At 35.3% G+C, this 11,459-nt stretch overlaps 1 protein-coding gene across 2 annotated transcripts in view; it reads left to right on the top strand.

Moving 5' to 3' along the window:
• LOC100176245 (sodium- and chloride-dependent GABA transporter 2) overlaps positions 1-10,131 on the top strand; it is a 19,030-nt gene extending 8,899 nt beyond the window's left edge. The window contains exons 5-12 of one of the 2 annotated variants that reach the window (XM_009860328.3): positions 2,551-2,685; positions 3,718-3,821; positions 4,297-4,421; positions 6,777-6,889; positions 7,244-7,384; positions 7,768-7,971; positions 8,253-8,426; positions 8,717-10,131. In XM_009860328.3, coding sequence (XP_009858630.1) covers positions 2,551-2,685; positions 3,718-3,821; positions 4,297-4,421; positions 6,777-6,889; positions 7,244-7,384; positions 7,768-7,971; positions 8,253-8,426; positions 8,717-8,902 — 1,182 coding nt within the window. In that variant the 3' untranslated portion in view covers positions 8,903-10,131. The remainder of the gene's footprint in view (positions 1-2,550; positions 2,686-3,717; positions 3,822-4,296; positions 4,422-6,776; positions 6,890-7,243; positions 7,385-7,767; positions 7,972-8,252; positions 8,427-8,716) is intronic. The other variant, XM_018811947.2, reaches the window with a different exon arrangement.
• The last annotated feature ends 1,328 nt before the right edge of the window (positions 10,132-11,459 follow it).

Raw genomic sequence — 11,459 nt, 5'->3', positions numbered from 1 at the left:
ACGTCTTTTTTAGCCACGCCTTTCTATTGTATTCACATACCAACAATTTCCGCTTTACTTAATATCCGCAAAAATATTTTAGAAGCATCGCTCAAATTATCTGCTTTGTTGAAATTATTAAGAACATCGTGTCTCATAAGTTGGTTTATATTCGTACTTTCAAACCTTTACACATTTTTTTGAGGCCCCTCAAAAAAAGCTAAATAATAACAAACTCAAAGGCCTAATTGTTATATAAGGACAGCAATTTGTTAACCTAATAAACAAAAATAAGGCAAAAATCGTCCACCGTTTAAAAAAACAATTTATATGATAAAACGTGGTGAATTTTAGTTATAACCGTTGGAAAATGAAACTAATTAAAACCTACCTGCTAGCAGGCTTCAGATAGGTCGGAATATGTTAATTTGTTTCCAGAAAAAAGGCAAATCGAGTTGCTTTCGCGGTTCTGCCTAAATTAAACAGAAATCGATTCAATTTTATGGAAAAGGAAATAACGCCTCCCGTGTTGTTATTATTAACCTGACAGCGTGTCAACACATTTAAAGCACTTTGTGGTTGATTAGTTCCAAGCAAACAGCTTCTAAGAGCTCCTTATGTTACCAAGCTACGTTGTAAAGTATGGGGTGGGGGAAGACGGGCCACCTTTAGCACATACTATCTAAATATCGTGATCGTGTTTTAAACAACTAACAACGGTTAATGGCAGTTGTAAGGATACGGTTTTATAATTCTTTGAATGTTCTTTGTCACTACCAAATGGGACGAGAAAATAGAATGAAATTATGAAAAGGTGTCCCATCTTCCCCACCGTACTATATAAATATTAAAGTTAAAACGCTTCTCAATTAAGTTTTTATTTTCGGATCGTAAATTTAGTGTAATCTCATTATTTATATTAGCTAGTTAGAATTATGCTACTTGGCCGAAACTTACATAATAAATATTATTGTATTTAATCTAATTGTACTTTCAGCTATGCTAAAAATACAGAAACATAAATTTTACCTATTTAAAAAACATTAGCGCCAAAACGAATGCTGCTCAAAAATATTTAAAATATTTTGTTCAGCGCTTTTAGATTACCACTAAAAGACGTGCATGACAACTGGTCTTGGCACCGCAAAACAATGTGCTTTTGACGTCATAGGTGCCCTTGTGACGTCAGCAGTTTAATTTACTACCTATCTAAGAATAAACGTTTCATTGCGTCATTAGTTACTTAGGAACGAAACGAACTTGGCGGTTTGAACTTAAATATTTATGTTTGTATACTGCATTGTCTGGATATCGCTATCTATTAAATTAATTTCACAATGGCATGGTACTAATCACGATGAAGTGATATGCTATCATAATATAACAATTTAAATTTTCAATAGGAATGTAATTAATGTGTATAATTATAAAGTGTTAGTCCATAAAACACCGCATTTTTAAACAAAAACGTTTAAAAATGATGACATTTTTGTCATATAAAGTAATTTTATGTTTGTATTAAAACGGGCAGTGGTTAAACAATTCACAAAAGAAGTATGTTAATTAAAACTGACTATGGTGAATTAACTGTATATAAAGAGCCGTAAATTACCCGTAAAGTTTATTGTTGTAACTGTTGGTTTAGCTAGGTTTAAGAGCCGTGTCCTGGTGTCCATTTAGTACAGTATCTTAAAAGCTGGGAGGTTTTAATTTCTTTTAACTTTCGCTCAAGGACTTTTGTAAAAATTGATTGGGATTGTGACGTAACATCCGTGGTCAAAATACCTCAGTAATCAGTTACATGCACATTTACATATGTAGCGGTTAGATTAACGTTCTGGTATTCGTATTTACAACCATAAAGATTAACACTGCGGTTAAATTGAACATGATACCAACCGAAAAGCATGAGGAGTAAAATATACTGATACAAAATACATGTTTCGGTTGGCTAGCCACGATAAGCGTCCGCGGTCAAACGATCTGGGTAATTTTACAAGTTTATAAGCGGCTTAACTATAAATTGTGGCTTGACGAATGGAATTAGCAGTTGCGTGTAAGAACGAGCGGTTTTATCTTTGTTTTCGGTAGAATACTGTACATTATTGTCATCCAAAAGCAATTAAATGTTATTTGTTTATTTATTCGATTGAACAGCTTTGTATGCCGTAATTTGCATATATTTAAATATTATACATAGTTCGGGTGGGGGAAGATAGGGCACCTTTTCATTCTATTATCTCGTGGCAGTAAACAAAGAACATTCAAATAAATATAAAACCGTATGCTTTCGACTCCCATAGACCGCTATTAATTGTTTAAAACATGGTCAGGACATTTGGATATTATATGCCAAAGATGTCCCATCTTCCCCCACCCTACTATACAGAACGTTTTAAACTTTACATCATGGCCAAAATCTTCGAAATCGTACTTTACCCAGTTATATACATTACAAACAATATATAAACTTTGTTTAAACGTTAAATGGACCGTGTAAGTCTATATTATGCGTAGGTCACGACTGACTGCTGCCCAACAACGTAACTAACCGCCTACTTCAACTTACAGGCCATGTACTTCACCGCTACCTTCCCATACGTGATGTTGATCATTCTGCTCATTCGTGGCGTCACACTTCCAGGAGCATGGAAAGGGATCCAGTTTTACATAACTCCCAACATCACCAAGCTAGGGGAACCAGAGGTGCGAAAAAAAGTTTGATTATTTTTTTAATTTAGAACACAGTAATAATGCATTTTTTTTAAATTTTAACGAAAAAAGTTTAATAAATTTTTCAAATTTAGAACACAGTATTAATGCATAACATATAGTTCTGCGGGGTAAAAAAGGATAGCGCTAGCAACGAAACCGAATACTTCCTACCCGTTTTTTAAACATTTAACAAAAAACATGTCTCATCTTACCCCACCCTACTACATTATAAAACAGATTTACTAAACTGCGTGTAAACCTACAATATTTTATTCGGTTGGAAAACTTTAGTTCCTTTTTTTATGAATTCGATAAGAACTACAGCGTGGTATGTCATGGGTCTAGAATTTAGGCCATATTTGACCCATTGCTCCGATTTCTTTTACAAACACACAGTCCCTAACCCTTGCCTTTATTCAAATATTACATTAAAAAATACGAATAAATTTATCAAATATCTTATCAGCGTGGTTAAGTCGTTTGACGTCAGCAGAAACTGAACTGTCTCTGTAGTAAACAGTTATCGACGGTTCCTATTAATCAATATTCTATTCTGTGTGGCTGGGAATGTCTCATCTCTAAAATACAAACTACAGAGGAAATGAAATGGAAATTAATACTTTTGGGTTGGGACCTTATAGTATGAAACCACTGATTTATTATTAGGTCATTATAAATGAAAAAGTCGGTACGTATATTGTTGTATGGGCCATGGGGTAAGATGGGTTCCATTAGAACATATTATCCCAATTTCCCTACTAGCGTTTTAAACGATTGATAACGCCCTTTTAGATGGGGTAAAATGGGTTCGGGGTAAAATGGGTTCCATACTTCTATTAGAACACATTATCCCAAATTTTCTGCAAGCGTTTTTAACGATTGATAACGCTCTTTTAGAGTCATGCAGATATGGTCAAATAATTCTGTAAAAACTTTACTGTACCGAATTGGACGATAAATGGGAATAAAACATGGACCATATTGCCCCACCTACCATATTTTTACATTTTTTTTATTTTTTAGGTTTGGATCGACGCCGGTACTCAAGTTTTCTTCTCCTATTCGTTATGCATAGGTGTGTTGGTGTCGCTGGGCAGTTTCAACGCGTATAATAACAATTGTTTAAGGTAAAACATGTTAAATTTATCAACCATTTAAAGTTGTTTTTCTATTATTTCAGTAAGCTAACTAAATGTGATGTAACAGTTTAATAGGAACTGTTTAAGTTGAAATATGTTTGGTTTTCTTTTTTGTCAATGTCAGCTTTAATGGGATTGTTTTTCCTATTAATTGATGATTTTATAACCTAACATGGTGTAACAGTTTCTGTGCGACGCATATGTTAGCATTAAACTGAAACAATACAATTACAGCTGTTGTGGTAAAAGCCTATAGAAATACTTCTTAAGCTTGTAAAACGCTACATTAAATACGGGCAATAAAAACGGTTTAATTTGCCCGCTGTGACGCAAATGAATACAGTAATTATATAACAGTCGTTAAAAGTTCTTTTATGCTAGCGGTTCATTAACTTCCATTTAAATTATGCAATTAGTAAGTAAATTATGCGGTTACTTGACTCTGACCCGTTTTAACCCACAGGGATACAGTGATTATTGCGGCAGTAAACAGTGGGACCAGTATTCTAGCAGGATTCGCAATTTTTGCGGCTCTCGGGTTCATGGCTTCGGAACAAGGCGTTGCTGTTAAAGACGTTGCAGAGAAAGGTAGATTGAACGTTGTGGTTACGGTTGAAAAAATACCGGTATTCTATAATGTGTACAATTTTGTCTTGGCGTTTTGAACATACAGTTTATATATAATAGGGTGGGGGAAGATAGGGCACCTTTTTTTTCTATTGTGTCGTCCCAATTGGTAGTAGATAAAGAACATTTAAAAAATTATATAACTTTATCCTCACGACTTCCACACACCGTTGCTATTTGTTTAAAACACAATCAGGATATTTTTTTGTTAAACCACAAAACCTCGGCCTCTTTTTTTTGTTGGTTTTAAAGCGTTAGTATCGCCCCAATTGTACATCATATTTGACAACAAACACTCACTGTATTAAACTATTCTCAGGCATTAACTTGCCAACGTTTATTTGCTGATCAGGCATTTTCTTTTTATAAATTCTGACCCAAAACGAAATTTTACTTGGTGTGCGCAACGTGACCTAAACGCGAGGAAAACGCAGTGCAGCCGTGACGGTGCATATATACCTCATGCGCGCAGCGGTAAAAATTCTTGTCTTTGAAATACCAATACATTAAAACAGCCACGCTTTTTGACCAACGATCTTTTACAAACTTTCTTATGCTTGGCGTAAACTATATAAATGACCGACATTTTTGCTATGAGGTAAGTTCGTTGTTTAAATTAATGCGATTTTTGTTATTGTGATCGAAATGATAAATTAAATATTAAATTATATAATGTAAGGTACAGATAGACTAATTTTTAACCCAAAGCGCCGTATAATGACAAAGTTAAATCTATGGTCATAAAACAAATATAGTAGGGTGGGAGAAGATGGGACACCTTTTCTTTTAATTTTTTCGTCATATTTGGTAGTAAACAAATAACATCAGAGGACTTATAAAACCATATCCCCACGACTCCCATAGACCATTGTCAACTGTTTAAAACACGATCAGGATACTTAGATAATGTGAGTTAAAGGTGTCCCTTTTCACCCCACTCTACTACCCAATGTATGACTGAGAGTCAATATATTTTATAAAAAAAAAATAACTGGCGGCAACTCTTTTTACAAATACAAATATACTCTGCGGGTTTTTTTTATCATTTTTCGGCAAATTTTGTCAAAAAAATCTTATAATTACGGAAAGAGTACTTGTTGTAATAGCAGGCCAACGTTTATTAAAAATAAATTACAAAATCCTGGATCAAATTTGAGACATGTCACTCACTTCGTTTATGACTAATGTTCAAAGAATATTTTCCGACTTTTATGAATGACCCAATTTTTTATGTGCGAAGCAAACTCAGGATTTGTTTTGTGGTCATTAGAAATCCTCGGTAAACGGCCCAACCCTGTTATCTATTTAATAATGATTAATCATGTTCAACTTTTATATTATACAAAAAAGGCATTAAATACCATAGTTCTGTGGGGTAAGATGGGAAACGGTTAGTTCCTAAATCCCATATTTACTGGTCGTGTTTTAAACAACTAACAACGTCCTTTTAAAACAGTGACGCTACGGTTATTTATTTATTTATATAAATGCTCTTTGTTTACCACCAATTAAGCGAAAAGAATAAAAATATGTCCCATCCTACCCCAACCTACTATAATAAAGTATAGTAGGGTAGGGAAGATGGGACACCTTTTTATACTATTTTCTAGTCCCATTTAGTAGAAAACAAAAAACATTTAAAGAATTGTAAAACCTTATTCTCACGACTCCCGTAAACCGTTATAAATTGTTTAAAACACGATAAGGAAATTTAGATAATATGTCCTTAAGGTGTCCGGTCTACCCCCACCCTACTATATACCACGTCGCACATATCATGCGGTTAACACAGTCAACATGATATGATCTATTGCCCTAAAGTCCAAAGTTATCTGTCCCGGGCAACGCTCATCATCGTACATGATGAATCATTGCATCATCAAATGTGTTCATGGCTAAAACTGTACAAGCGGAATTGCGGCGTCGCCGGCAGCTGGCTTGTCACGTGGTCTATTCTGGTTAATAAACTTAATACGCAGCGCCACCTCGCGGCCACCGACACAGCTAAAAGTAAAAGTCTCGTTTCGAGACGTCAAAAGTCTCGTTTCGAGAGATAATGATTTTAAGCGTACAGTTTAATGACGTCACACATAATCGTTTTACGTCATGCCTCATTTTATGATGCCAGTAAAATCTTATTACGTAATGTCTAACTAAGTGACTTTACACAAATTCATTGCACCCAATCTTTTACCTATTGAAGTCGCATACAATTTTTCGTATTAATTCATTAACTAAACCTATAACTTGCTATATACGAAAAATACAATTCCTATTCAAACTAGTTTAACTTTAACATACTTTTCTCCATTATAGGACCCGGCCTTGCGTTTATTGCTTATCCGAAAGAAGTCCTTCTTCTCCCAGTATCACAACTTTGGTCTTGTCTCTTCTTTATTATGATTTTCTTACTCGGCATCAGTACACTGGTAAGCAATCAGTAGTATACGTTATTTTCGTGGGTTATTTATCACTATGGTCAGTGGCGCAGCCAGAAAAAAAATAAAGGGGGGGTTTAATAAAAAAAGTTCAATTTTTTTTTAAATTTTTTTTTTAACTATTTATTTTTTTGGTTCAAAAGGCGGTTTGCGACCCCCTAATCCATCCCCTGGCTGCGCCACTGACTATGGGGTAAGATGGGATACCATTAGCACCTAAATCTCTTTTCTTATCTGTTTTTTTTTAAAAGATTTTTTTTTTAATCAAAACGTTCTGTGATAACATTTTACTGTTGTATTTCATCGTCCAAGTTCAAAAATATTAACCATTTTATGACGTCACAGTTGACCGACACACTGGCGCTTATTACGTCACTGGGCGACCTCTACCCCACCCTCTTCCGAGGTGGAAAATACAGGAAACTAATATCCATGGCTGTCGGCTGTTTCGCTTGCTATCTGGTTGGGCTTAGTATGGTGACCAGGGTAAGACCTTTTTTTCGTACAATTATTTGTTTATCACATTGATAATCAAATATGTCGGATGTAAACATAGGGTAATGTGGTGTAATGGCGATTATGTATAGACTGGTTAAATTGTCCTTTTTTATTGGATTTTGTGTATGAGTGAGGTAGAGCATGCCAGAGACTGGGATTTAGGTCACAGTTTGCCCATTACTCAATCTCCTTAAATTTTTACTTACCGTTTTTTTTTTAAAAAACACGTTTTTATTTAAAAAAAAACACCGTATTAAAACTAACTTTCTTACAAGCGTACGAATCGTGGCAAAATGGGCTTTAATTAAACTTAAAAAGTTGCCACGGTTCATACAGTTATTGGCGTAATATTAACGTAACTTTCCACTCAGGGTGGTATGTACATTCTCCAACTATTCGACTTCTATGGTGCCAGCGGTTTCACTTTACTATGGACGGCTACATGGCAATGCGTTGCTATTGGTTGGTTTTATGGCGACCAGAAATTTTACGACGTCATCGAAGACATGATTGGCTACAGGCCGGGACCATACTTTCGTATTTGCTGGAAATACCTTGCCCCCCTGCTTAACGTGGTACGTTAAAACTAAGTGACGTCATACTTATGTGACGTCATGCCCTTGTTACGTCATAAATTCGTGGCGACATAATTGTGTGACGTCATAACTTAACGTAGACATATTTTTGTGACGTCATTAGCTTCATGGCGACATAACTTCGTAACGCCATACCTGTATGCCGCCATTGCTTTATGACGTCACAACTTTATGCCGTCATTAGTTTGTAACGTCAGCATCCTATTCTGTGACGTCATAATATGTAACTGTTCCGTCACTGATTTTTTTTCTTGTTTCAGGCGATTTTGGTTTTCAACATCATCAAATACGAACCGCTTACATATAATAAGACTTACCATTATCCTATGTGGGGCCATGTGTTGGGGTGGGGGCTTGCTCTCTCATCTATCCTCATGATTCCTGCAAGGGCGATCTACATTCTGTGTAAAGCAAAGGGAAATACATGGAGAGAGGTGGGTTTTGTTTTACTGTGTTTTGTTCCGAGTTTTTGATATACAGTAGGGTGGGGGAATATGGGACATCTACTCATGCTATGTTGGTAGTAAACAGAAAACTTTACAAAGTTATATAACCGTATTCTCACGACTCTAAAAAGCCGTTGTTAATTGTTAATAACACAACTTTTACTATTTTTTTTACATATTTGTTTTTTAGGAATTTGACAACGCTCGTTCTATAAAGTTTCATAAATTTAATATAAAAATCTGTAGAAAAATGGTTTACGTGATTTTGATTTTTCCAGAAATTTGACAACGCTTGTAAACCAACGATCTCGAAAGCTCACGGAGGAGGTTGTGCTATTACGGAGGTTGACGACGACGATGAGGAAGCAAAGATCGCCATGAATGAAGAAACTTCATCAGATGGGAGCGCCCCACCACCCTATCCAAGTCTGGACATGAAACAAGATATTGAAACTTCTATATGAACTGCCTGGTGTGAAAATTTCAATTCAAATTGCGGGTGGTTCGAATCTCGGATAAGGAAGCTTTTATTCCGTTAAGAAAGCTTGTTAAAGGCGACCTGCTACAGCGACTGCGGGAATTTAAAACTAAACATTATAGCAATTCCAAAATGATAATATACATATGTGGCTTCTTTAAGGAAGGTAAAAAATTCCAAATTTAAAATCGCAACTTTCACTGTATAACGGAAATTTACCCGTTTAGATCGTTGCTTTGGACAATTCTAAAAGCTGCGATGTTTTGTGCATATTGTCCATATACCTCTCCCTTTAAAATGTCGGTTGCTTATACTCGTCAAAATATTGTTACAAACCTAAGATTCGGTGATTGGTGTTTTCGCGTCTTAAAACTTTGCAAAGTCATATACTGAGACTTAATTGCAGTTCAGACCTCATACGAACAAACTAAATACCGCCGCTGTTTTAAAACATAATAACCTTTAAAAAATCAGTTTGGAAAGAACAAGCGTACTACACAAATATTTCAGATTCGATTTTTTTTCTCAAATCTGTTTTTTTTCTGCACTGCACTGTTTCAAACATTTTCACTCCAAAACTGTGATATGTCGCATATCAGTGTGCATTTTACCATGATTAAAAATTTCTTCCAATAACGTTTAAAGAAACATTTCAGATTTTCTTCAAATTTTTCTGAAATATTTCTTTATTTTTTAACAACTTCTTTAAGTTGCATTTACTTCAAATTATTCACCGATTCTTGTTCATTTCAATTTTTGTTCATTTTATAACTTACCGTTTTTTCTTGTTGGCTTTTTGTTCTTATAAAAGAATTCTTCGCCGTCTTTGTTTTTCCGACAAGACAGTTCCTAGTCACGAAGCGTAAGTGGCAGTAACGCAGCTAAAACCGGTCTTTAAAAAACGGTAAAAATCACCTAAAAGCAGCAACAACATGTAAATATTTACGTAGATCATTCCCGTAATGTACCGACATTGTATTCGTTGAACTATGTATACCATGTACAAAACGACACTAGCGCCCCCTTATTTATTCACGCATATAGTTCGGCGGCCTCTTGTACATAATCTGCTATACGGGCTTCGTTCGTTTTGGGTCAGCTACTGATATGGGTGAGGAGTAAACGGCCAACGCCGTCAATACACACGCAGCTTAAATGCTCGCTTTTACATCTTCAGTGTTTCGCTTTAAAAAAATAAATAAAAGTTTTAAAAAACAAATATTTTTAAATTCATCTTCCGGTATCACTTCTCTTAAGTTTTAATTGCAATCGGTATTCTTGAGAAACAGTCAACGAATTAGTGCGAGGTAATTGCATTACGCAAGTTGTAAATGCAGTACAGAATGCCGCTTCATGAATTCTTATCTCTTTTCTGACGGGGACTGGAGTATTTATAGCGAAAATTCAGCAGCAAATTCTAGAAACTTCATTGAAAGTTGGCTTTTCCGCTCAAGGTGTTGCATACAAAATCAGCATATTAACATTTAAAGTATCTTATAGGTGGATACAGTAGACCATACAAAGTGTGTCTATGCTCTGAGTAGTTTATATCAAATGGCCAACTACTGGTAGAACGTAAAGCACTGTTTCTTAGCTTAATGTCTTTTGTTCTTAAATAAAATGTTCTCACGTAGCCTACACTTCATCTATTGCCCCAAAGCTGTAGGTTTAAATGTCGTTTTAAATTCAATTCCTACGCTAACAGAAAACACCTTGGTGTACTAGGTTTACGACAAAAACAGTTTTACTATTGTACAGTCTTGCTAACAAATAGAAAAAAGCGTTAATTACTTTACTGCTAAAATCAGCGCCTTTTGCGCTTTTGGCGTTTGCATCTGTGCGCCTTGAGAAACAAAACTGTTTGAACTTTAACCGCGTTTGTAATAACACCAGTTTTTCTTGTAATGCGGGGCCCTGCAGTCGTTTGTGCTGAAAATGTTAAAACAGGATATAGTACTTTGGGGTAAGATCGCAACTAAATCCCATATTTCCTGGTCGTGTTTTGAACAATTAATAACCCTTTAGAGGTACTAGGCTCCAGTTATTAAGGGCCTAAATATTCTTTGTTACTACCAAATCGTGTGGGAAAAGAAAATATAGGCCATCTTACCCCACTCTACTGCATATCATTAGTATATATAGTAGGGTGGGGGAAGATGGGACACCTATATACTATAATATCCTTATCGTGTTTTAAACAATTACCAACTATCTAAGGGAGTCGTGAGGACACGGTTTTATAATTCTTTGATTTGTCTTTGTTTACCACCAAATGGGACAAGAAAATAGAATAAAAAGGTGTCCCATCTTCCCCACCCTACTATACTCTCTGTTTTTAACAAAACGGACAACTTTAAGAACAGATCACCATCGCTTTAATGACTTTAATGAGACAATTATTTCCGACACAGAATTTTGTTTTAGGCACAAAGAGTTTTGTTTAGGACACCAAGGATTGTTACATAACCGATTTTTATTCTCTCGATTTTTAAACTGCACAGAACAACCTCGTTTGCTTTCAAATTCCATAACAAACTGAACTT

The sequence above is a fragment of the Ciona intestinalis genome, chromosome 5 (assembly GCF_000224145.3).
Source record: "Ciona intestinalis chromosome 5, KH, whole genome shotgun sequence".
Lineage (NCBI taxonomy): Eukaryota > Metazoa > Chordata > Ascidiacea > Phlebobranchia > Cionidae > Ciona > Ciona intestinalis.
This window is presented reverse-complemented; position numbering and strand designations above follow the sequence as displayed.